This window comes from Hirundo rustica, chromosome 5, assembly GCF_015227805.2.
Source record: "Hirundo rustica isolate bHirRus1 chromosome 5, bHirRus1.pri.v3, whole genome shotgun sequence".
In the NCBI taxonomy this organism is placed as follows: Eukaryota; Metazoa; Chordata; class Aves; order Passeriformes; family Hirundinidae; genus Hirundo; species Hirundo rustica.
Window position 1 is genome coordinate 56,620,167 of NC_053454.1, and position 27,400 is coordinate 56,647,566.

At 40.4% G+C, this 27,400-nt stretch overlaps 1 protein-coding gene across 10 annotated transcripts in view; it reads left to right on the plus strand.

The window, feature by feature from the left end:
- The window catches only part of MAPK10 (mitogen-activated protein kinase 10), a 158,704-nt gene extending 136,488 nt beyond the window's left edge, over positions 1 to 22,216 (plus strand). For 9 of the 10 annotated variants that reach the window (XM_040064726.2, XM_058420530.1, XM_040064724.2 and 6 more), the window contains 3 exons: positions 9,253 to 9,316; positions 9,821 to 9,898; positions 14,808 to 22,216. In XM_040064726.2, coding sequence (XP_039920660.1) covers positions 9,253 to 9,316; positions 9,821 to 9,898; positions 14,808 to 14,950 — 285 coding nt within the window. In that variant the 3' untranslated portion in view covers positions 14,951 to 22,216. Of the gene's footprint in view, positions 1 to 9,252; positions 9,317 to 9,820; positions 9,899 to 14,802 lie in introns of all 10 variants that reach the window. The other variant, XM_040064733.2, reaches the window with a different exon arrangement.
- The last annotated feature ends 5,184 nt before the right edge of the window (positions 22,217 to 27,400 follow it).

The following is a 27,400-nucleotide window of genomic DNA, read 5'->3' on the forward strand; positions in this document are numbered from 1 at the left end:
TTCAAGGATATGAAACTATTTTCTGCTTTCTTCTAGAAAGGATTGCAATCTACTAGTTCACCTTTTTAGCTGTAGAACTCAGTCTGGCAAAAGATATTGTCTTTCCAAACCTTGCCCTGTGGAAGATAGCAAACATCACTTTTTGTTTGTGTTCAAGGATATATGTAGAGAGGAGGAGAATTAAGCAAAAAAATAATAATTGGGTTTCTCAAAAAAAATTAAAATCCTGAAGTCAGAATTTGGGAAAATCTTAGCAGGACATAGATTCTTCCATAAAGTGGAGTAGGGGCTCACGTGTTTTCCTGGGCTATGGCTCTGTGTACAGTATCATGTACACTGTGTGCAAACAGAAATGGATTTTTTCTTATAATCCTGTCACGCTCTAGACACCTCTCTGTAAGCCTTGGCGAGGCTGGTGTTAACAGGGACAAGTGCAATCTGTCAGCACTTCAGTGACATGGTATGAAAGGTATGGTATAATGGGTATAGGTATAAATTCAGAAAGGTGCTCTGTAATACTCTCTGTGAAATATATGAAAACAGGTTTAGAAATGTTAGCCATCGTACGAAACGAAGACCTTGTAAAATTAAATCGCTGCTGTTGAGTGATATTCTCCAGTTCAGTCTGTGTTCTTGAAAGTGCAGTAAACTTCAGAAGTAAGTGGAATGTTTAAACCCCCATCAAAATTCCAGCACATGGGATTTTTTCAGAGGGTGTTATTTAGGAGTACTTTATAGGGCTTGGTTTTGCCGGTCTCATTTTCAGAGGGAAAGTTAAATTGAAAGTCTTTCTTTTTGCAATGAACAGTTTATTAATTTATAAATATCCATCTGATCATGCTGACACACCTTCAGTTGTTATCTATAAGTCATTAGCTAATTATTTTCTGGAGAAAAATTAACAAAAACATATTTGTGGGTATTGGTGGTTTTCTGTTCTTGCTCAGAAGCGTGTTCTCCAGCAAGTACTCCACTGAGATATCTGCCCCATTACAGCTGCAGAAGAGTTAGGAACAAATTCAGTAAATATTTCCTAATGCCATGCATTAAGCATGCTATGGGCAATGGGGAAATGACTCATCTCATGTATTTTTGTTAGATCTTGCCAGATTTATAGCAGGAGTGGGACTTAGAAGACATCTAAAAACATCCAACAAATTAGCTGTTTGAGAAGTAGATGCTCTTGCACATTCACCTAATAATTTGACTCTGTGAATTTGACTACACTGAACAAAACCACAGAAGTTATAATAGGTACAACTGAACAAAGAAGTAGTATTTGAATGGCATTTCAAAGCCTAAAAATGGCCACGTGGCTCTTTAATGTTGGATTTGCCACGTGATGAGGCTCTATGAGGCAACCCTGCTTTTTCACAGACTGCCCTGCAAATGTGCAACCAGGGAACCTGACAAGGGAGCAGTGGAAAAATTAGTGACAGAGTTGAGCTTGGTCACTTGCATAGTGCTTAACACCCCACCAGTTTTCCTGGTTTCCCCACTGGGATTTAGAAGCCTGCACTGTGCTGCATCTGCCCATGTTCACTGAACTCTTTTTTTTTGGTAATACTGATATAATACTTGATGAGCACTTTTACACAGAAGCCTTTCATCATGTAGCTAAAGGTTTAGTAGCGGAATGTTTTGGGATTTTTTTAAGTTCTCCTCCCATATTGTAACATGAGACAGGATTCCTCCCACTAATCCTGTACAGTAGGGATAACAGAAATTAGGATATAGAGGTATTAAACAAGATGGCATTTTCAGCTAGTATAGTACTGGGGAGGGCGGAATTAGGTAACTTCTGCTGTCTAGTTAGATTCCTCCTTCTCTAAATAGCTTCATCAAAAGCAGCCAGGCATCTATTGTACAGTGTCCATTTCATTCAGAAGCATGAGAGGAGAGGTAACTGAAAGCATTTAATGTGACAGGAATTTTGAAGTGAGCTGTTGCAACATCGTTAAATGTCAGCATGTGCTGGAGTAGACAGGGCAGAGCACTGAAGCCAGCTCAGGGAATAAGCAGAGAATTTGGTGTCAAAGTTTAACCTGGAGGTAACAACCCTCTGTGTCTGCTCAGATTTACAGCATTATAAATGTGAGAGAAACTGATAAAACAGCCCTACCCAGTTAAAAAGCAGACTAGTGAGACAGTTACAGTCGCTTTTTATAAGTCTATTATAAGTTTATGGTCTTTCAGAGACTGTGTGAGCGCAATAAAACTATTATGTCTCGTTCTAACGGGCAAACACTGTGCACAAATGGGAAGTGCTAGGAATGCAATACCCTTTCCCCCACAGTGTGCCACGGCATTAAACCCTTCTGGGTGGCCCTAAATGCCAAGTGTGATTCCCTGACACAGAGAGGAAGATGAGCTGTTATTAGATGTGGGACTCGCTATTCACCAACCGCAGGAGGTTACTCAAACAGCGCCGTGGCTCTCCCACGGAACTTCTACATGAAACAAACCACAGCCAAAGCCCTCAACAGCTCTGAAACAGCATCACACCCGCAGCTAGAAACAGGCTTTGCACAGCTCTTGAGCTTGCCTGTGGATTTTGGATGTACGGGGAATCCTTATGTCTGACATAAGTAGTTGGCCAGGTTCTTTCAAGCACACGCAGCTTGCCACAGTATCTCTGATAAGAAAGTTGGAGTGTTAGGGTCTCCAGAGCGTGCACTGTTCTGAAATTATTTTGAATAGCATTGCAGTTAAGATAATTTCTGTATTCAGCCAACGACAACTAAAATATGTGTTTTTTAAAAATAGGAAAACGTGCAGATAATGTATGGCTTGGGTTGTGTGGCTTGGAATTCCCAAATGTTGAAATCTGTTATCAGTCTTCACACCTAATTTGAGCGTAGGGAAACAAGAGTTCACAGGGCAAAAGTATTATTTACTAATATTATGCAGGAAATATATTGCAAAATCAGAATAGGAACTTACAGACTTTCCTTCTCTGTTTTATTCAAGACTCTCCTGAATATCTGTTTTTTTTTTTTTTTGGTAGAAACCATCTCGGATCCACTTTTAAACAAATATTATGTCTATTACTCTCATGTTAGGATATTTACTTTACCTATATAGCAGCATTTGGACTATTATATGGATAAATGACACACACAATACCTTTTCCCCCTCAAGTCATTCTTGTTCTATTGTTAGGAAAAAAGAGCTTTCCAATACCTCTTGCCTCTACATGCAGACTATCCTGTTTATTGCAGATAATCTCAATATCTCCCTGATGACATATTAGCTTCTCTGTTTTCCTGTCTGAAAATGCTGTGCTTGAGACTGTTTTCAATCACCCAGCTGCCTTTTTTTTTTTCTTTTTTTAAAGCTGCTAAACATTCTCACCCTTCATTGAAATGATTTGTGAATAAATCCCAAATCTGTTATTTAATTTTTCATATCTACCCTAATGTTTATGCCTGTTTGCAGGTCACTGGGTTTTATCCCAAAATTATCAAATTGTGAACAAAATGGATTCCTACACATTGCTTTAGCACAGTAAAGTTCTTCCTTTTTTTATGGATATATTCAATTGAACCATTCATGCCATATTAGATTCCATTTTGGAGCCATTTGAATGTGTGTGTGATCTCATATTGATTCCTACTTGGGAAAACTTGTTCCATTTCACAGGAACAAATCCAGTAGCAAATTTTGCTGTAGATTATTATGTGGTGTTTTCTGTTAAGTGGAACAAATTTCAAATCAAATTTCAGAATTGGTCTTGAACTTTCCTGTACCTGCAGTTATTGTTTGTTATCTGAAATGTGTCATTCATTAGAAAAGAGAGTTCTATGAAACAGAAGGATCAGGTATTAAAAAATATTCCTTTCAAGCATCGCTCTATGTTGACAGTATTTTACAGCAGTGATTGATTTTGTGGGGTTTTATTCACTGTAACTCACAGCTTTCATTCCTGGTTTTATTTTCATAGGATTTATATTTCGCTTCAGTATTTCTGCACCTAGGACCATCCACAAGGGGCTGAGTTGTGAATTATCATTCATTTTTCTGTGCATGCCAATCTGTGTGTTACCTTCTATTAATGTGATGCTGTTTGCAGTGTTGCTAATGAAAACAACTTGGTTTACAGCTCTCAGTCTGAGGTCCAGGACAGAAACTGCTGCTGTATTTTCTTAGTCCTATATAAACTATCTATGACCAGCTGTTAAATACATTTTTTTAAATGAACTTGAAGGTTCAGAGTTTGCCAGAATAAAAATAAAAATAAAAATAAAAAAAAAAAAAAAAAAAATCACCTACCTCTTATTTTACCTGTGAGTGCTAAGCATCCATTACGATGGAGAAGGACTTTGGAGAGCTCTGTGGCGTGGCATACACACTTCAAAGAAGGTGTCACATTCACTGCATGACAAAAGCAAGGCTGTCAGGTTGTGCATCTTTTCTGTCGTTCTTTTCTCTTGCTCAGCTCTGTGTGTATAGATGTCGTATAGAAAGTCTTCGATGAGCTGCCACATTTTTTAGCACTCACTTACAGGGCTTGGTATTCTTCTTAGAGATTGATGGTGTGCATCTGTTGTCTCACAAAAGAAGTGTGCAGCTTTGCTTTGTGCACGAGCAGAGCTATTTCCTCTAGTCAACAACATCTATCTGTTCATAGCTGATTGATTACGGAAGCTGAACACAGCTTCTACGAAAATCTTTTTTAATGTCAGTGAGGAGGAGTGGTTAGAGAAGAATGAGGCATTTATTTTCTTCTTTTTCTTTTTTGAACCAAACTTAATCTTTTTCCAGCTTGCTTGTTGTGTCTTCAAGCTGTTCAGTCATCTGTGTGTAGCTGAGTAATGTTGACTCCTGCTGCACGGCATCCTTAGGGTCCAGCTGTTTGGAAACATCTCAGTCTATAATTTCATTGATGCACATTATGTGTGGAGCTTTCCAAAAGCCTCTGCAGAAACTCCAAGGAACAAATGGGCCCAGTCACCTCTTTTTCCACATCCATAGCTGAGACCATCTCTAGTCCTCTGTGGAATCCCTTGGCAATAAAGGGTGAAATCCTAAGTGTTTTGTAGATAGAGACCTCTGGTGACAAGCACACTGGAGTACCTGGGCTCGCACTGCAAAAACAAATATATGAATGGTGTCAGTAACACCATTTAGATTGTAGCAATGCACCAAGGAATTTCTATATTCACTTGTTATGAGGATTTGAGCTATTTAACAAAATATTTAACCTCACACCATTAACTTTTGCGTCCTCCAGTCCCTCTTTTGTCTACAATATCTTGTTCATTCCATCACTACTTTGTTCTATCACTACACAACTACTGCCCCAGACCCTGCAATTCTGGGAACAGATGCAGACTCAGGCCTTGCTCTGCCAAGCTTTCTACAAACAGCTCATCCCAAGGTCTCCACTGTGCTGGCACTAGCTCTGCAGAGGCAGGGACAGAGATGCAGGATTTGCCCGAGCGCGAGCTTCAGCCCATTCTCTTTGCTTTCTAGCAGTGGCATACAAACCAATCTGTGTTGCTTGGGGAGAAGGAGAATACGTCAATTTCAACATATGTTTTGCTTTTTTCTCTAGGGAAAAGCTTCCCCTCTCTGGATATTCGAATGGTATTTAACAAATGCAGTAGTCTTCTGCTGCTTATCTGACCACAAAAACCCACCTTGTCATTTGTGTATTTTGCTTTTTGCTTGGTTTTGGTGGGGTTTTTTTGTTTGTTTGGGGTAGGGGGGTTGTGGTTTTGGTTTTTTCCCCCGGAAAGAGACCCATGTGGATATTTTCTGTTGGGTTTCTTTGGTGATTTTTATTGTGTCCAATGAATGTTACATCTAATGGAAAAATATTTTGAAAATCAGTTTTCTAAAATGGAAAAGCCAAGACCCATTGAAACAACAGGGTTTGGGGGTTTTTCTAGTATGTGCAATAAAAATATAATTCATTCTTTTGCTTCTGCATCCAAAAATAGATTCTATTCTTTGTTATTGTTGCCAATGCAACTGCTTGCAAGTCAATCTGTTTTGGGGAGAAAATGGCTGCTTTAAACTGAAGCTAGATGCTGCCACCCATAGGATTGATCCACACCCTGCCTTGATTTAAGGCTACTTGAGCTCTACTTTTTCTGAGACTTACAGAATCTCAGAATCAACTACGTTGGAAGGGACATTGGAGATCATCAAGTCAAACCTATGACCTAACACTTCTTTATCAACTAAACCACAGCACTGAGAGCCACATCCAGTCTTTTCTTGAACACCTAAATGAAGTAAACTACGTAACTCTCAGTTGGCATGTGCAGTATGAAGGATTTATAAGAATGCCTGTAGCACTGTGGCTGCATCCACGTGGAAAGTTAGTGATTATGAACTCAGTCATTTTCTAAGATGTCTGATTTAGGTAGCAAAGTCAGTTTTAGGCAAAGCTTTGCACCAAGACTGAAATCAGGTGCCCAGGAGGATGTGAGTATGTCAGCTGCTCTGATTGTTTCATTGCTGTGACAATACTTGTACGTTATCTTTAAAAACCTCCCGTCTTCCCTCTAACTTTAGAAATTGGGTTTTTTCAAATGCCACAAAACAAACAAGTTAGTAGAACAGGGGTGGTCAGCCTGGAGGGGATTACAGTCTGTTGATAAGAGTGTATTAAGCTTTGTGGGTCTCATAAGAATTAATGAGAATTGTGGGAAAATAAATTCTCGAAAGAGTTTTGGTATTCTCAGCTCATCTCCGTGCCTTGAATCAATGAAAAGGTGAGGACTCAGGGAATTTTGATGGGAAAGCTTCACTTCTCCCAGTGTGAAGTGCCAGCCTGGCCTCTCAGCAGAGCTCCATTCAACTGTGCTCTGCACAGGCTTTAGAGGTTACAGACCCTGCCTCTGTGAAGAGCAGGGATTTATTCATGCTACTGTCCTGCTGGATATTGGTTACCCTTGGCTCCCTCCTGCCTGCCAAGAGCCATGTTTCATAGCTGTGGGTTCTGCTAACTCACAAGGAAAAAGTCTGCAGTGTAAGCACTACTGGCAGAGCAGTGGAATGCTGCGCAGGTGCAGCCTCTGGCATCCTGCAGTGTGTGAAGGACAGTTTGGTTGCTCTCCTTTGTTTGACTCCATAGCAAAATAGAAGCTCAGTAATGAGTGAGATTATTCTGGGCTCTCTCCCTGGAAAATGCCTTTGTTTCCAGAGTGTGTTAATCTAAGCAATGATCAGTGCTGATTTTCTCGTTGATTATTAGCCAGTTAATAGCTTATAATGTAGCTGAAATAAATTAGAAGAGAAATAAACCAAAAATTCTGTGGTTGTGTGACTTGAGAAGGGCGTGTACATCTGATCCCTTGTTCCTTTTGATTCTGCAATTTGTGTTTGGGAATTAAAGTAGTGAAGGAATCTGTCCTCTTATTTCTGTCTGGGGGAGAAATACAAGTTTTTCTATAGAAGGTGTAAAAAGAGTGTTTATACTCGGTAGGAGCAATTTTAGCCCCACCTATGCTTTTTGGGCTTCTCCCTGAAGCTTTTAGAAAGCTACTTTCAGGGTATTCTTGTCCAACTTGGTTTGCCTGTTCCCTTTGCAGAGAGGAGGTGGTTCTGTCACTGTGGTTCAGCTGCAGCTCAGCCAAACACCTCCCCTGCTGCTCCCATAAATTCCTGGCCCCTCAATTTTCTTGACTCGGCCGGTTTTCTCTGTTTTCCCCAGTAGGAAATGCACGCTCAGTGCGTAGGTGAGTGGCTGAGCAGGAGCCCAGCAGGCTCAGCTGGAGGAGTGGAAGTGGAGCTTACTTGTCACAGCCCAGTGGTCAGTGGTGGGGATCACCTGTACTCTTGTAGCATCCAGCTCTCTGACAGCACCGTCGGCAGGAACACAGGATCCCCACAGAGGTTCCGTCAATCTTGGTGGCATCAGGAGTCACAGGAAAGGAATGAGAAGGGTTGTTATGCTGAGTAAGAGAAGAGCTGCAGTGGTCTGGGACTCAGACTCTTACAGGGTTGTGTCTTACCTTGCTGATATAACAAAACCTCAGGTACCTGTGCTGAGGCTTCGTGCTCACTTCAATCTGTGACGTGTGTTTCCTCAGCACCTTCTGAGGTGTGGGACTTGGCAATCCATGACTTGGCAATCACTTACTTCCTTTATCTTCAGCCCTGATACAAATGTCACTCTGGAGAAACTTCCTTTGTTTTCAGTGGACTTGTCCAGTTCAGCTGTCATGTAATTTTCCTGGTCCATATCATGTCACTGAGCTATTACTTTTTCAGTTGTATTTGTAGCATGCAAATGGCTTAATGGACTGATGGAGTTAGAGTCCTGAGGAAAATAATCTAAATTCTTAGTGATTTAAGAAAACAGCTTGGTAAATAGATATTTAATAGGAAGATGTTTTGAAGGAGACACAATGGCAAGTGCCCAAGATGGAAGTCAGAGGAAAGACATATGAGCAAAAAAAGTGTTGTGGATCTTGTTTCCATCTTTGTTAGGTACCCTTACCTCAGATGCTGGAGCTTCTTGGTAGAAGGAAGGAGGGGAGAGTCTTCTGCCTTCCTTGGCTGCTGCATTTGGCAGCCAGCATCAGGAGAGGCAGTGAACACATGGCTTAGATGCCCCATGAAAGCAGGTGTTCAGGCTCCCTGAAACTCTAGGTGCCTTTGTCTCAGTAAATTCCAGGATCTGCCAGTTCTCTGACATTCCCATCAACTAAACGAAACACAATATTAAATAATTAAATAAATAAATAAATATCTTTCTATCTAAACAAAAGTTACTTAAAGACACATATACGGGAAATTTTGATAGTTTGGAATATGGAGTAAAAACTGTGGCACGGAGACTTAGTTAACAATTAGAGTTATTTTGGGAAGTCTGTATAGCAGCAAATCTAAAGAGCAACTTAAAAAATAATATGTTAATGTTACTACTAATTAATCAAGGCTGGTATTTGTTTGGAATTTAGACAGTACCTCTCTGCTGGTACAGACAAATTGGCTGTGGAGTTTCTGGGCTCAGTACAAGCACAGTGTCACTGCTGACTTGGTTTTATTTCAACCGCAGATATGCCTCCTTTGTAAGAAAGGAAAACAGAGAAGTATGTTGATTTCTTCTGCAAAAAGTGTTGACTTCCAAAAGTGTTAATCCCCTTAAATATTCGAATGTGTTTCAGGTATTTTTGCATGTACAGGACGGATTGCAAAGAGAGAGAGGAGAAATTATCTTTAATTAAGTAATTGCTCCTAATTATTTACAGTATAACAGACAATTGACTAAACAGCTGTGTTTCTTTCCTGCAGCCTCCTCCTCAGATATATGATAAACAGCTGGATGAAAGGGAACATACAATTGAGGAATGGAAAGGTAAATGCAGTTTAGAATTACATGGGAAGGGGTATTTTAGTGGCAAAATGGCAAAAACATTTGCAAAAATTTGGAAAATGTTCTGAGAGCTACATTATCTACATAGGTTAATGTCAACACAGGAGGTGTGGATTCCAGTGCTTCACTGAAATCCGAGGATATAATCTGGAGAACAAAATACTGTTCTGCAGGGCAGTGCATCAGAATTTTAGCCGCAGTAAAAGGTGCTGTATTATTGTGCTGCTTCTCTTCTAGATAGCGCAGCATTAAACAGTTCTCCTGCTATGGCTGAATCCCATTTGTCCTAATTCAGCTCCAAAAGGAGATGAGAGGGGAGGAGGGGAATGGAAGAGAGAGGTCTTAGGTGAGGGGAGCTGTCAGACTTGGGAAGACAAGGCAGAGCAGACTGAGGGAGCTCAGGGCTACAGCACGGTGCAGTAGTTGTTTTGCTCCTGATCACCGGCACTGGCCTCTGTCAGTAACTGTCACAATTCTCTCTTCCAGAACTCATCTACAAAGAAGTAATGAATTCTGAAGAAAAGACTAAAAATGGCGTAGTAAAAGGACAGCCTTCTCCTTCAGGTACTCAGCCCCATGGAATAACTTTGGCCTGTGTTCTGTACTGGCAAGGAGAGAAGGGAGGTTGCTGAAGCGCTTGGGCTATGCTTGCTATTACATAGGCCAATGAGGAAGTTTTTATGAGATCCAGTGCTTCTAATGGGTTGACCTTTACTAATTGTACTCCAGTGTCATGTTAATATAATACTTAAAAAATGGTCTCTTTGGTATCTGAGAGATGGTTGTGCTGCTATGGTCTGTGGTTACAGATCGTATTCCTCAGAGTGTGGACGTTTCTCTCACGCTGGTATTTTCATACTGCTTAGGGGTGGATAACTGAACCGATACTTTGCTAGATGAAACAAGCAAAATCGGTGATGTTAGCACACATTAATGTGTCGGACACATAACACTGCAGACCTGACCCCCAGCCCCATGTCTGGTACTAATCTGGTAATCTATCCTCTCAGAAGTCCAATCACATTAGAACAGCTGGCTGACAAGGTTTGATGACACTTCAGTGAGAAGGGAAAGTTGTCTTCAAGCACTGACTCTAAAGTCCTGTCACAAAAAAATCACAACTACATTTTTTTCTGAGTAAGATTCACGTCAACAGTCTTTTCACAGAAATGCAAACTGCTACTGCCAGTACACAGTGAAGCTACAGTTTCACTGGCAAACTTGAAGTGCCCAGATTTTGAGCACAGTGTTCCAGCAGTATTTATGAGTAAAACTGCCTTTCCTCAAATTATAATCATCTAACTCAGGGCTCTCTGCATATTTTCAGAGAGGTTTTTCTTTTTTTTTTTTCTTTTTTTCACTCTAATTTTTCACTTGCTTCTGAGCCAAGGTAATGTTAGAACAAGAATGCATCACTGGTAACTGACAGGACAAGGGAAACCATGGCAATAATGGAGGGTGTTAATAAAGTGCTGGGTGGTGATGCTGGAGCACAAGCCTTGCACCTGGATTTTGACACGGATGAAGTAATATATTGGAAACAATTCACTGCATTCCTGCCAAGTAGCAAACAAAGAACAGAACTTGCAAATTTAATTTACCAAACTATGCTGTCACCATTGAAAAGAAATCTGGAACCCTAAAATTATCTGATAAATCCTCATTCTTAAATTTTTCTCCCTTGCAGAATTGTCGTTGCAGGTTGATTTTTGATCAAGAAACATTGTAGTTGCTTGTTTCAGAAATTAACTACTCAGGGATTTCTTTAGCTATTTCATATTCTTTTTTTTTTGTTATGTGGAAGGTTTTCATTGTTTGTGTAAAACAGTTTCAAACATACAAAATTGTTATTTTTTACCTGCTATTTCTTCTGCTGTTTCCCTTTGGCTGTTTTTTTGAAGGTAGGCACCAACAAGTTCAGCAAATATTTTTAAACTGCTCTCAGATGAGGCTGTTTCATGAAACAGTAGATTTCCTGGTTTTCCTCACTCTGTGTGCCTGACTTAAATTTTCAGCTGAGTGAAATAATGGAAGAGGTAAAACACCAGTTCTGAGCATAAGGAAAATGAGACTCTACTCATTGGTTGGTGTTCTTGGCAAGAATTCAGAAAGCTGAGATTTAGTGCTCTATCAATAATCATGGCAAGCAAGCCGGAGATTAGTTTCCATGATTACTTGATCAGAGTTTTGGGGGAGACTGCTGAAGCTGACAGCACGAGGGATCATTAATGCCCATTGACAGAGCCTCTTAGAGTGCCTGTGTATCAGGGTGTCAATCTCCTGCTCTGTGAAGAGCTGGTTAGTGCAACATATCAGCTTGGAAACTCCAGTACCTACCCCTCATGCTTATGCTCAATAAACAAAATCAACAGCATCAAAAATCATTCCCAGCAGAGGCTACTTCTGCCTGTCCAAAAAAAAGTGTTTCTGTTACTATCAAAAACCAGCATTTTCAGTTGAAAAAAGAAGTTTAATACAAGGCTGTAGATTATTTAGAATCAAACTTAAGTTCTGTCCATACTATCTAACCTCCTCTCACACTCTCCCCTAGCCTTCACTACCCAGCTGTAGTTTCATACATAATATTTTTTTCTGTCTTGTCCTTTCCAGGTACGAAATACAGTAAATAGCACTGATCTTACTGCAGCTTATTTTTAGCATTCCCTTTCTAGGTGAAAATGGATCTTTTATTCTTCCTTTCCTGGATTCTACTTGCTGTCTGATTTGGAATCACCCAGGAACTACTGGACACCTTTAGCAGCCCTCCTCTGTCATGTGCAGACTCTAAAATAAGCAGTTGATGGACTTGCCAAGCACTGCGGCACTCGATACCAAGAGTCGCAATTTATGAGAGCCGAGCAGATCCCCAAGACAGACACTGGGCTTTTTTGGAAACTGCAAAAGCTGCAGTTCTCCTTCAGTGTTTTTTACCCCCAAATCTGTACCACTTCACAGCTGGCATCTCCATTGGTGCTATTTTAATAGCTTTTCCCAGAAAAGCCCTCTGAGGAAGGAATCCCTTCTTTGCAGCGCACAAGCTGATGTGTGCCTTAAAAGAGAAGCTGTCAAGGCAGTACCAGAGTCAGGCACAGATCCCAGGTGCTGTTTCTCACCTGTTCTAACCTTTAACACTTCTCCTCAACCCTGCAGCCAGTGAGAAGCTTCCTGTCAAACAGCAACTTCATAAATGGGGCTCTTTTTCACTTTTGAGTGCACCTCTGTCATATCTGCACTGTCTCACCTGGCACACATCCCTGCAGGAGCGAGCTGCTGTAGCACCAGGCAGGTGCTGAGCACAGCAAATGGAGCCTTCCTTACTGACTGGGACAGATTTGTTTGGGTTTCTGAGTGTTACTGCCCAAGTCTGCTTTGTGCTGCTGAGCTCTTTAATTCTGTCCTAGAGGTTTAGTGTGGTTTTCATTTGTTTTTGTGAATACTCGGTGAGTCTGGGTGCTTTGGGGCTGCAGCAGCATCTGTCACGTCTGTGTGTTGTGTCACGTGGAATTGTGCAGAAAGCTAGGAATAGCCAAAAAAATGTAATTTCCGAAAACTCATGGGCTGAGCTGATACTTGCTGAGAAGAGCATAGCAGGGTTTATTGAATTCAGTGGTGCTGAATCAGACAGAGAGTAACAAAATCTTCACCTGTACAATTTCTGCCGATATTTCTTCAGTTATTTTGCCTAGCTGACTTGAGTGCACATTCATCAAAGAATGCTGCACAGCAATAGTTTGATCAAAAGTTGAATTAGTGGCAGCAGGGTAAACATTTAGAAAGGTGATATATTGTTTAGTCATTAATATAAATGAATTCAGTCATATTTTGACTACACATAAATGAACTTGTCTTGACTGATTAGTATTTCCGTAAAATGCCACTTGACTAAATAACATGTAAACATGAAGTAACGGTATTGTACTGGATGATGAGGTACATGTAAATAACCCTCTGAAAAACACGTTTTCTGGCAAAGAGGATGGTGATTGCTGTCTGCCATCACCAGTCAGATTCATTAACATTGCTCTGTCTTTTTGTAGCACTTACAAAATTAACTATTTCATTTTCCAAATGTTTCGGGAAAGTAAATTATTTAAGTTTGGTTCTGATGCCGTAATGTACTACTAGAACAGCAGAAAGCAGTTCCCATCTGGAGCTCTAAATGTGGGTATATCTGTTCCTGTTTTTTTGCATATTTACAGTGGATGTATATAAAGGGAAGAAAAAGTTGAGGAATATAGAATAGTGGCTGGACATGTGGTATGGTGGCTTGTTTTCTGAAAGTAATGTTTTTCTTACAAATTTGACAAAAATCCTTTCCTTTTGCCCATAGCAGCATATGTTTTGCCTAGGCTGTAGAGATAACTAATAATCTCTGTTTTAGGAATATATGATTTGTGTAGTTTTACTAGATAATAGATGTTCATTTCTAGCCATTTGGTGGAAATGAAAGTCTCTAAAAGTTGGCTGAGCACACTTTTCAGACAGAAGAATGAAATGGCATCTATCTACAGAACAAAGACTTGTGTCACCTGCCTAGCTGTACTTTCTAGCTATGAAAGATCATACAAAATTACCCATTTTATTGTCATGAATATTTAATGGAAATTAATGTATCCTTCTCAAACTGAAGACAGTGATAATTTTGGTATAAAGAGCACAAGAAAAACATCTCCTGAAAGTTCAAAAAAACCACAGGTTTTTGCTACTCTGAGAACTTTAGTTTGAGCTGAGGTTAATGAGCAGCAACAGTTGAACAGTCATAGGTACACAATAAATACATTCTTTTCATGGCTGTGTTTTGGTCATTCAGTTGTCAGAATTTATAGGACAGATAATTTCTGATAATAGTCAGAGATGTGGTAAATGTTCAGTTGCATTAATGATAATCTCAGGAAGGTTCATTCTTCATTTCATAAAGTCAAAGTGAATTTTTGCATATCTGGTACCGTCATAATTTTAGAGAGGCAAGGTAAACTTGGATGTTCAAAAATGCAGTCAAAAATGCAGCTGAAGTCCTGGACTAAGTCACCTAACCCTTAACTAAGAGGAAGAATTTCTGCAATTTCCACTGGGTGATTTGATCCCACCCACTCTATTAGACTGCCACAAAGAAAACTGGAATTTTATGAGAACAATGTGGATGAATAGGTGGGGTCTGTTTTTGTTTTGATCACACATCGTACGATCCTGACATGCCTCTGAGTGTTGGGTGTTTTGGAACTCCTAGCAGGCTAGAATGAAGTGGGGTGACAAACACTGTTAAGAGCCATAACTTTTCAAAGCAGACTGGTGGGGGACAGAATAGCCTGGTATATTTAATATTATCCAATGTCTAGAGTTTGTAGAGTTTTCTGCTGAGGTTTGCCAGTGTATAAAATGGTCTGCATACCACCAAAGGGTACACACCCTTTGCTTTTTGACACCTCCTGGGGTTTCGGGTTTAATCACGTTGGTGTTCGTTTTCGTAGCACAGGTGCAGCAGTGAACAGCAGTGAGAGCCTCCCTCCATCCTCATCTGTCAACGACATCTCATCCATGTCCACGGATCAAACCCTGGCGTCTGACACGGACAGCAGCCTGGAAGCTTCTGCGGGACCCCTCGGTTGTTGCAGGTGACTAGCCGCCTGCCTGCGAAACCCAGCGTTCTTCAGAGGATGATGGAACCTAGGAGGGAAAAATTATGGGAGCTAAGAGATGAAAAGAGAGAGAATCAAAACACAAAGATTTAAGTGAAACAAACAAAGAAACAAGCAAACAAAAAAATCTTTTCAGCCTGCTTCTCCTACAGAGTTATGTAATGCAGCTAAGCTCAAGTGTGTATTTAACTTATAGTTGCTCTGCTTTGGTCTTCTTCCAGTGATGCTTACTGGGGGGAAAAGAAAAAAAGGAACGGAAAAAATCCTTTTTTTTAACCCCCCCTCCCCACAAGATGTAAAATGAATGGCTGCAAAACCAGCAACCTGCAACTGTCTTTTTTCACACTGGCATGACAAGGTGTGCAGTAGCCGCGCTCCACCCTACGAGTGAGTGTGTGTCTGCCTTCACTCTCTGTTCTGCCGTCTGCCCAGTGAGGCAGGCAGGGATCTCCGTGCATTCTTCCTCACACACAAACAGCTCATACACTCAGGTGCCAACAGAATCCTGGCGGTGCACGCAGCTGTGTGCCTGCACATCTGCACAGGCACTTCGTGTGCACTCCACAACTATAAATGGCCCATTTCAGGCGAACTGCTTGACTACATATGGGATCTTACAGTACACATTCTATCTGCTCATTGATGAGGTTGCATATGCTGTATGAGGACTTGTGGAAGTGTAAATAACCACAGAGAACTGTGGCTCCCTCAGACACTTGAAGATGTAGCACCAAATTTCTGCTGAGAGTTGTATATATATTTTGAAATAATAACCAGTTTTATTGAAAGAAGAAGCCACAGAGCTTCATAGAAAAGTGCTAGTTTGTGAATGTTAAGACTTATTGTTCTGATTTTTAGAGCAGATATGCCAAGATAAGACTGGGTTAGAAGGAAGCACATGTATCTTTGCAAGTTACAGGGAACAAGAATGAAGGGGGGTTATGCATGTCTAAGCCCAGAAAGGTTAAAAGTAAACAACTTTTTCTGTCAGTGTTAAGTGAGTTATCATCTTAGGTCATAGATAGGCTCGCTATTTTGAAGTACATGTATGTTTGTAAATTAGGTACACGACAGGGTTGGGAAATGAGCAGACTGTGATCAAAAGGACATGCACCAACTTTTTATTTTATGTCTAGGTCTTTATTAGGTTAGCTAGAGAAAGGATATTTGCAGCCCACTCCCTCTCAGTGTGTGTTTGCAGTTTAGAGGTTGTTTTCCCTTTTCATCATTCCCTTGCAGGCACTTCTGTTACTCAGAGAACAGGCATTCTCTGGGTGCTTTTGGCTGTTCATTTCCTCATGGCAAATTGTTGGACTCCCCAGGAAGCTTTAGCACCTGTGTTACACAGAAAAGAACCACAGAGTGCATGGGTTTGGTTTTCCTCTATTCTAACAGCCAAGGTTATCAATCAGCTCCATGTGGTGGGCTGGAAGGGTTGCAGCCAGGGGTCTTGGGCAGTTTGGACAAGTCCTGAAGAACCCAACAGTGACTGAATACCAAACTGAATTGCCAGGTAATAAGGCAGAGGATTTCCCCATGGTAAGTAACAGCAACTGTTTTTAGTAGCAAATGACAAAATTCCACACAGAATTTCAGAACAACCAAATATCTTTCCGGCCAAAACAGCAATTGGCATTTTCCACTGTGAGGTCATCATTGTCTGAGTTGGAAATTAACTAAAATTCAAGTCATCTGTCCTTTTACCAAAGTGTGCCATGTAAACTGAAATGAGCTAAATCCTACTCTACTGCTTTTCCAAATGCCAGAGAGAGAAACTGTTTAGACTACGTTAGTGAATATTTTAAATTCACTTATTCTTTTGTATTCAAAACTCTACCAAAGTAGGACTGTTCCATTTGGTGGCTTCCAAGACTGCCATTCTGTGCTAGGGAAAAAAAAAAAAAAAAATTACTATCAAGTCAGATTTCGTTCAAATGAAAGAAAGGGAAGAAAAAAACTTCTCTCCAGAGTGGGGAGGAAGGGAAACAAAAATTAAGAGGATATAAAATAAAATCAGACTTGCTAAGTCTGAGCTGCATCAGAACTGCTTCAGGAAGTGGGGGTCTTTCCCTGGTTATATTTTTGGTAGATTTTTATCAATTTTTTTAATAATAAAATTAGGTTATTAATATTCTAAAAACTCAGAACAGTAATTTCAAAAGCAATAATTTACTACTGCTAAATATATTTAGCAATATTCTCTCTTAAGCCATGAAACATCAGGTCACTATTGGGTGACGTAACTCTCACTCCAAAGCCAATGATGATAAAAATATCGATAGGTTAACAGCAAAGCTCTGTAGGTATGTAGGCAATAACACCAAGGGTGACTTCCTAGCAATAATTAAATGTATCACCTCCAGATTTAATTCACCATAGACACATATAAATAATATTCAGGTAACTAGTATCTACTTTACATTCCTTAGTGTGCACCATTTGGGTGTGTTACTTAAAATAAACTAAACTAAGTCTCATTGAGGCAAAACTGCAAAAATATCACCAGTGTAGACTGTAGAAACTTGGAGTAATCCCAGTTCATTGCCAGTGATATTATGGAGATGTGGCATAAGAAATAGCAGAGAGGCCACTTATAGCAGATGGAGACCTACAGACCTCCCATGTTTCATCTTTTGTAGGCAAATCTGTGCTCTTAGTCTCATGGTATAATTCAGTCGTGTCTGGGTTCATGAGTGCAGGGTGGAGAAGCAGTGACCAGAGAAGGTGTCCTTAGGTTGACACTGAAGGGACTCACAACACAGGAGTTACATGATCAGCTTTATTCCCTGATTCTGCTAAGCACCAGTGCTTGTTCAGGCATCTCACGGGGACTGTAGGATGCTTACAAAAATTTAACTAGCATGTGCTTTTGTCCTTTGCTCAGCAGTGATGGACATCAGCATGTGCTTAAGTGCCTTGCTGAAATGGGGCCTGAAAGAATTAGTGCATCTCTTTTTGTCCTCAAACTACTCTCCTTCATGAGAAGCTCTGTCCAGGGGAGGAGACTTGGAGCTGTCCATATTGGACACTAGAAAAAAAAGCCATCAATGAAGAAAAGCATTAGTTCTTTATGCTTCTGGTCCTTCTATGTCCAAACTGAAGTGGTGGCCATCAAGCAGGAATAGCATCCTTTGTTTTGCTTTGTGCCAGGAGTGGTGTTGCCGGCTGGTATCTTACAATAACACGTGTACTCTTGAATAAAGGGCCGTAGTGATGATGTTCTGAGGCTGTTTTAAGGGAACCCACTTTTTTTTCTGATTCTAGAAATTTTGACACTGTCCTCTTAATGTCTGTTCCCCTTTATTCCAAAATTTTGTTTCGCTTGATAATGATAGATGATTTGCCTTAATTTTGATCTTTTAAACCTACTTCTGCTTAACACGTTACTAAATACAATACTTTGGCAACAGTTTTCGCTTCATTCTCTGAGGTTTGCAGTTGTAAGCATTATTGCCACCATGGCAGAAGTGAAGGAGATTGGGAAGCCAAAGATCTATGACAGATGTTCCAAGGTATTTGGGCACAAAAGGGGCAATCAGAGAGCCTGTGCCAGAAGCGGCATATCCTGAATGGCAGCTGGACACCTTGGCATTTCTGAAAATATGCCCAAGAACCTCTTGCCTAAGTGCCTCAATACCCAAGGAAATTCTGTCCCAAGTGGCTCACCTAAGTCATGTATACAGGCATCAGCAGGGTGAGGAAAATAGCAGGAGCATTATCTGTCAGTGACTGCTCAGAGCACTAGCTGCATTGAGATGGTAGAGGGGGAAGCTGCTGCAAAACATCCCTGCTTTTTTTTCAGATGGAGAACTTTGGGATAGTATGAGGAAAGAAAAAAAAAAAAAAAGAAAGAAGTCAGAACAACTCTTAAAAGACCCTTCCTCCATTTTCTTTCTCGCTGCTGAGTTTAAACGAAGATGACACAGTGATTTATTGCAAGTTGATGCAAGGTTATGTATGTTTTCAATCCAAAATTCTGGTAATTTTTGAGAACAGTCTTCAGATACTGGCTTGGTAACTACAATAGTATTTTGTGAGGTTTTGACTATATTCCATTACAATATATCTTGAGAGAGTTCAGCTATTTGAGTTGATCACTGTGATTGATGCAAATTGTATTGTGGTTGATGTTGGCCCCTCCTATCTAGAACCCCATGGCACAAATAGAACCATGAATCGTAGCAAGTTTGCATTACATAAAACATACTTAAACAGGAGTGCAAGCACAGTAATGTGTAAAAAAAAAAAAAAAAAAAAAAAAAAAAATCCCCACGAAAAAACCCACAAAAAATCTTAAACAACAAAGCTACAGAAAGCCTGATCAGGTTTTCTAAGCCCTAATGCAGTGATGGTTTTCCTCTGGAAATCACCAGTTTCTGCTCAGCATTGGCCTCTGAAGGTTACACAAGATAGATGATCATGTCACTATGTCACTCTTCCAAATTTATAAGCATTTTGGTTCATATCTATTCCTTTATCTTCATATATATGTTGCTTTACTTTCTAATTCTGGGATAACAGTACTGAAGAAATTAGACCTGTTGCAGTGCCTTTAGGGGATTTCCCAAAGTAGTACTACTTAACTGATTTGGATTGTATTCTAAATTTGTCAGTGAGCACCAGTGATTTCTTTTCCAATTCATTTTCTCATGAAAAACATAGTAACTTTTAGAACTGCCTGAGAGAGTCACTTTAATAAAATCTCCCATTTTTTTATTAAAAAGTGTTTTTAATATGCTGGGATTATTGTAAAATGGAACTGGAATATTTTAATTCAAAGAAATTTCTAGTAACCAATGCTAGCTTATATACATTGCAAGCTTCACAGTAGATCAAAGGATCAAAAACTATTTGAGTTTCAGATCTATTTATTTCTATTCAGATCTATTTATATTTCTTCATTTGTGCTTAATGAGAGTTTAAAATTTTGTGTGAATTCAAACATGCAAAAACACACAAACAAACCTAAAAGGCATTTTGCAACAAACTGTGCTTCCAGGGAGAACAATATGGAAGAAAACCTGCAGGGACCTATTAGTTTTCTTTTATAAATCTGAGCTAGTGGTTCAATTTATGTTTAGGCTTTTCTTTTTCTTGCTTCTGTATGTGTGTGTAGGGAAGAGAGGGTATACATATGGATTTTTAGAACCTCTGTTCCACTCATGCTTGATCCAAGTTCCCAGTGTGGATAAAGAGAGGAATTGTTACATAATCACACATCTTCAAGATTCTGATGGCTGTGCTTATTTGAACTTCCACCACTTTACAAAGGACACGGTTTAACTAATTGCAAGCTCGAGGTAATCTTTTTCACACACAAACACACATACACACAAAAAGAAAATCATTGCGCAGTAGGTTTGAATATCACATGAATATGTAATTGTCTTAATTAGTAAGATGCTTGAAGTATGCAGGGGAATGGTGAATGTGTCATCTTCACCAATGAGCTGGAACACTGACCTGTCCAGTGGAATTTAGTGGAATCTGCTTAGTGTATTAGGAACTTGCCAGTGGGGCCTGATTTTTCTTTCATTTTTGTTTGTTGGTTTGGGTTTTTTATCAACTATTGATTGCAAGAAGTGAAATGTTTAACTTAATGCATGTTCAGGCTTGTTGGCCTATGGCAAGTTTTGTTTTAGAGAGGGTTTGATTCGACAAAAGAATGTTGAAAAACTTCAACTGAGGCTAATGGTGCCTTTTTACCTGAGAGGGAAAAGCTGAAAAGCACATATTGAAGGAAGACACAGTCAGTTTGGGAAATAAATGTATGCTTACCATGCTTATCATTTCAGACAGGTCTCTTTTGCTAATTTTCACTGAACAGGGCCATTCTTGTCTTCTGGAAAGCAAGATATTTATAATGTAAATAGTTGTATGGATTTATTTTTTTCCTTCCTCTGTAACTAATATGTAATAATCCAACACGCTATTTCTGTTAAAAACTTTTACAATAAGGCTGCTGTTTGCCTAATTATGGTTGACCTCTGACCTTTTCCTGAGTCATGTGCTGATAAAGGAGGGTGCTGGAAGTTTCAGTGTACATATAGAATCATGTATATTTAATAAATTGGGTAAGTGGGACTTATGGCCAGTATACATTAAGCCACAACAGTAACAAAGCTCCAGATCTTAACTAGAAAAAACAACTGTTCACTTTGCCATGTCCATTCTGTAATAAGATCTAAGTTGCACCTGCCTGTAGTTCTGCATGATCAGACTTCAAAGTATAACTAACAAGATCTGTAATGTATCAGTGTTGATAAACGTAGATGTAAACAAGAAAAAAAAAAAGAAAAAAAGAAAAAAAAAAGAAAAAAAAAGAAAAAAAAAAAGGAAAGAAAAGAAAAATTAAATAACTTAACCAACAGAAGAAAATCAACAACAACAACAGCTCAGTATCAAGACTGGAAGATGAGACATGTCTGATTTTGTTGCGCAATTATAACTGAAAAGAACAACCGGTGTCAGTCAGCATAAATGGACTACAGTAAGACATTTGTTAAGGATCCAACATTATTTCCATATTGTTTTGTTCTTACCCTGTTTACTTTGAGCATCTGTTGTTCCCTGTGCGTGGCACAGGGGAGAACAGGGCCTCAGTGATCAGCGTTTTATGGATCAATGTCGCATTAATGATTTCCGATTTCTGTTTGTTTAGCAATTACTGAACGAAGATGGGACTCTCATGTTCTCCCATGTGTCAAAAGGAATCCTGTCAGAGCTTCCTCATGAGGATACTCTTCTCACTGCTGTCTTGACTCCTGTCAGTTGAATGACTTTGCAGTGTTCCCAGGAAAGAGCACAGCAGAGACAGTGACCGAGGGCGGGCGCGTTGTGTGTTGTGCTTTCACAGGGGCTCAAAGTCACTCAGGGACAGGACTCAATAGAAATATGGTATGTACTCTATGCATGACGCCTATACTACACCTTTATGACCTTATAGTGGTAAAGCTGATGATCTTTACAGATGTGGATTTGGACCATCTTTTTTTTTCTTTTGGAGGAGAACTGTCCTTATCCCACAAACCACTCGCTCTTATCCAGAGCAGCTAAATGGAAGTTAAAGAGGTGCAAGGGCCTTCTCGGGACCGTGCCCATGGGTGAATTTCATGCTGTTTGAATGTGATCTTGCCAAAAAGCCTGTATGTCTAGCAGGGGAGACTGTGACTGTCCTATAAGGAGTGTTTGTGTTGTTTACTTTAAAACAAGCTTTGCTAATTAAAGTAGTGTATTCCGGAGTCTATTTGAATGGCATGAAGGGTATCAATGAAGAAGGTGGAAAGAACGCTCCTACAGCTCTCCTTGCTTCTTGTTTCTTTTCCCTCAGCCCTTTCTAGGGGATACAGATAAAGCAGTAAACACATAGATTTTGCCAGGATCACCGAATTCAGTGCTGCTTTGGGTGGGCTTTATTTAAGAAGCATCTACAGCACTACAGATATGTAAAGGTATCTTAAGACATATGAGACTCAGACATTTTGTCTTTGAGTAGCTTTGGAGTCTATTCCTCTGGCTGATGGCCTTAAAATATAGGAGGGGGTGGGGGAAATGTCATTCTGACACAACTGGTCAGAATTAAGAAAATCTGCCAAGTAAAACCTCATCCCTCTCCCAGCTCTTCCCCCATTAAAAAAAATGTAAACCAAAATCAAGCCAACAACAACAAACCCAGAAGAAAAACAAAAACAATCCCCAGACCCCCATACCAATTGCAGAGTTACTGTTTGGAGACTGATTTTTCACAAATTTGAACACACTTCACTCTAGATGAAAAAAAAAACCAAAAAAACCCCAACGAATAGGAGAGAGATGCTATCATTTGGAAAACATTCCTGATTTTTCAATTCTTGCACAAGCTAGCAATGTCCATAACATTTCCAAGCAAGTCAAACCATAATACACAAAGGTCATTTTTATATTTGGATTTATCATGTATAGAGATGAAAATTAAAATCCCAAACAGCTTTCTGCAAAAACAATTTGAAGGCAGGAGCTGCGAAAAAGGATGAATTAAAGCACCTTGTAAGAACCGTAAGGAAAGAAATTCTTACAGCTGTTGGTACTTGAACGTTGTTTCAAGTCCGCTATGTGCAGTAGTACTCTTGTTTTGACTCACTATTCCTCTCCCAGTTCGTATGTGCAAAGATTGGCCCAGCTACACCATCTAATCGAAACCTCTGGTTTGCAGTGGCTGGGGAATTTTGATTTTGTGATTCTTGGTGCAAAATGGGGTGGTGTGGGGGGGCCCATTCCGTATAGGGACCAGCTTTTTTGTTTTACTGGGTACCTTCTGAAACAACCGAAGGGTCATCTTCTTTTCGAGGGGTTTGCCCTTTTCAGCTGTCACAAGTTTTATGGCCGTGTTTCGGTGACGTATACATCATGGAATCCAGGTGTGAAGCTCTGAGTGTGATTTAGCTCCCCACGAGCTCGTGTGCCGGCCCGAACACGCCGCGTGCGCTGCGCGCTCAGGCCTGCGGCGGATCGATGGAAGCGTCTGTGTGGAAGGAGATGAAAGTGCCTCTCCTAAACCCCCATCCCTCCCTCTGCCTGGGGCAAACCGAGGGGATGAAGGTCAGTGACCGGCCCTGCGCTCCAGCTGATGAACATTTACCTCTCCGGCTGACGAACATTTACCTCTCCAGCTGATGAACATTTACCGCGGTACTGTGCGGCCCCTCACGGTAAGTGGGACTCTGATCTGCAGGTGGCACTTGCTTCCTGGTTTGATGGCAGAGGTGGAGTCTTGCTTCTCCTGTGGAACCCTCTGCTGTTCAGATTTTACTGGTTTTGTGTGCTGATGCTTAGGGAGCAATGATTCTCCATCCACTGCTCTGTGGCTGGGGCTCTCTTCAAGTATATACAGAGACTTCTGTTGTTTTTCAATGTGCTCTCAGAGCCCCTCTGTTAATGGCATAGCTTAGAGCCTGAATTGCAAAACTGCTCGACCTCCAAGAAAACGTGATCTCCTGTACAATGGAAGAAACCAGGGAGAAAGTTTAGCTGGTAAATTAATTCCAGTTTCCTAATGTATTTGTCTTATTTTGAAATTGACAGCTGGGGAGAAGTGTTGTTTGTCTCCTGATGCTTCTGTATGATATTCTGCCCCATTCCAGGAGCACTTATAGGAATTAGAATAAAATAGCTCTCTTTCTGAATATGTCTATTTAATGGATAGACTGGGGCTTTTGTTAAGTAAGTCCCATTATGGGGAATGGTTGATTGTTGCTGTCTGGAAGATTTTAGCCTTTCTTGCATCATAAGGCTGGTACTAACAATGGGGGCATTTAACGTTCCCCCAGGCTAAATTGAAAATGTGTGAAGTTATTCCCTACTCTACTCCACATCTACCACTGGAAAATAAGGGAAATTATTTTTGATACTTACGAACCCGTGAGGGAGAAATTACAAAGGAGTAGCTGGTGCAAAAAAATAGCCTTTCTATTTTCCAGAACAGTTATTGGCTTAAGGTGTAGATGAGGTAAAAAGCTGTACAAAGTCCCCTTTCTGCTGTTAATGCCAGCTAGGTAAAGACAGGTCTCATGTTACAAGTTTAAGCTGATGGTAATTAACAAATTCGTGGCAGATCACATGAAAATGTCTTTGAGTCTTGATTTGCCATCAACAAATGTTCAGAAAGATTACCTCTGGAATTTTTCACCTTGGAAAGATACATTTATGAATATGCTTTGATGGGTTTGTCCTCAGCATTATCTAGACAATATCCCTGCTCTTGAAATAATCTTATCTTTTCAGTTCAGTTGCATCATCTTAGAAGGAAAAGGTTATATTTTAAGTGTACCATCAGAATGCTAAAACACAGCTAGAATAAATGTTCATTTTTTGTTGTTGTTTTCTTCTTTTTTTCTTTTTTTCTTTTTTTTTTTTTTTTTTTTTTTTTTAATATGAATCCAAGGTGCCCTTATAGTGAAAATCCTGGAGATATCTCACCATAGGGTGCTGTTAAATGTGCCTACCCCACATCTGTTTTCCAGGGAGCAGTTTGCCTTTCAGGGAAAGATTTGTGGATATGGGTGTTCAGGGGGAATGGAGACTCTTAATGTCAGCCTCAATTCAGATTTAACAGGATTTGAACACTGATAAATTCAGAGTATGGGCAAAAGCTCACTTCAGTAAAATTGGAAGTACTGTGGGGTCCTGCATGTCGCTGAGTGGCTAAAGGGTGAAGCTCTGGTTTTAAAATCAAAAAGCATTATGAGAAATAGTCCAGGAATCAAATCTAATGTCTAAATACCACTGATATCAGAGTTCCAAGCAGTCAGAATATTGTCCAAATTTGGTTTTAAAAGCCTAATGCCATTAACTGATCAGAAAGTTCTCAAAGCAGGAGTACTCTGAGGGTTTTAGTGCATGGCTTTCTGGAATGCCAGTTAGTTGAAGGATTACTAGGATACCCTACATAAAGGAAACCACTAATTTTTGGCAAAATGCAGAACTACATTGTTTTTTGTCAGGAAGGAGAAAAGTAACATCTTGAACAATGCTGCAACAAAATACCTGCTGACTACATGTGGGTCAGTGGGACGATGCTGGTCAGGTTTCAGCGCAGCTGTACTCATCAATTTTAGCTTTCTGACATCTTGTCACAAGCACGAGAGAGGATTAGTGGACATAACAAATTACAGCACGCATAGCGAAAATAATTCACCTGCCAACACTCTCATGTGATTTCTGAAATACATGAAGGCTGCTTTAATTTCCTTTCCTGGCCATAATTATGAGCATGAACAAACTGACAGGAGCACCAAGCCGTCCATCACTTGTAGTGTTGGATTTCTAAGCAGTTACCACACACACGTGTGCTGCAAAATACTTACTACCACTGTCGTGTGACACTAAATCCAGCGGGACTGTGACTGCTCATCAGGTTTGCACTGTGTTGCAACCAATTCACAGGAACATCCAGCAGCTGGGGAGGGGGGGAAAATAAAAAATCAGAATGTGCAGTGTTACTGAAGGAAGACAACCGGGTTGGTTGTCCCAGCTTCTGCTCTGTGTTAGATCAGATCCCCCATCTCAGGTTAATGTTGCACTCGCCTTGCTCCTCTGAATGTGGTACTGCAGAGCTGCAGCGACAGAGCAGCCTCGGAGTTTTTCTCCCCTGGGCTGGTGCGGCACAGACACGGCTCCGTTCAGCGAGGAGGACACACGGTACAGGTGAACAGTGACACCTAAAGGCACAAACGCGCTCAAGGCTCCAGCAAGGGCAAACATCAGCGAGCTCTTCAGCCTGCAAGTCATCGGCTTGTTGGATTTCTTCCCTGTGCAGTTCATCGTGAACCTAATGCTCTGGAGCATTTCTTAGATGCCTCAAGATTTAGGGGCAACACATAATTCTACTTTTTCAGTAAGTTTTTTGTTATTTTTTTTTTCTTCCCTTTCCAATAGTTTTTCTGTATGATCTCCCTGCAGCACAGGGGATAATAATAAAGAAGGTCAAGTGAGCAGAAGAGAGTGAGGGGTAGAAGAGAATGATGCTAAGCCAGTTGGGGGTGTGGGTAGATTTAGCCACCCTCAGTCTCTTCAAAACTGAAAGTAAGAAGCCAGAAAGAACTCAGACAATTACCTTTTATGCATTTTTAACTCTCTGGTCTGTGATCAGCTAGAAATTTCGTACTGAAAACTTTTTCCAACAGAGCATGCAAAGCTACATCCAAATACACAATTTATGTTAGCATATTCCTCTTCCTTTTAGATAGCTCTGCCAGCAGACAGCAGGACAGCTGGACAACGCTACCGCACAAATTCCTTTGTGCTGAGCTATTTTCAAATCTATGCTCTATTTGTTTTCTTTTTTGTTTTTATGTCCACTTAAAGGCATTCTCTGGGCAATTTGTGCCAGTGCCTCATCAGCCCTGCAACAAAGACTTTCTTCCCAATATCTGATCTAAACCTGTCCTCTTTTAGTTTCAAGCTACCCCGCCTTGTCCTATCCCTGTAAAAAGTCCCTCTCCAACTCTTTTGTAGGCTCCTTTAGGTACTGGAAGGGGCTCTAAGGTCTCCCCAGAGCCTTCTCTTCTCCAGGCTGAACAACCCCAGCTCCCTCAGCCTGTCTCCGCAAGAGGGGTGCTCCAGCCCTCTGATCACCTTCATGGCTCCCATGGACTCACTCCAGCAGGTTCTGCACTGAGGACTCCCAAGCTGGATGCAGCGCTCCAGGTGGGGTCTCACCAGAACCACCAAACTGTAGAGATCAATCTTATCCTCATATTAATTGATTATTAATTATTCCTTACCTCTATAACAACTTCTTTAGCAGTGGAAACAACCAATGACACTAGGAATGAGCTAAACTTTCATTTAGATCTGTACAACTGAACCTGCTGTTCCCACATAGGGCAAACATGGCAACATTTTAAAAAGCACACATCTGGCCAAACGATACAGCTTTTAATCTTCTGCTTTA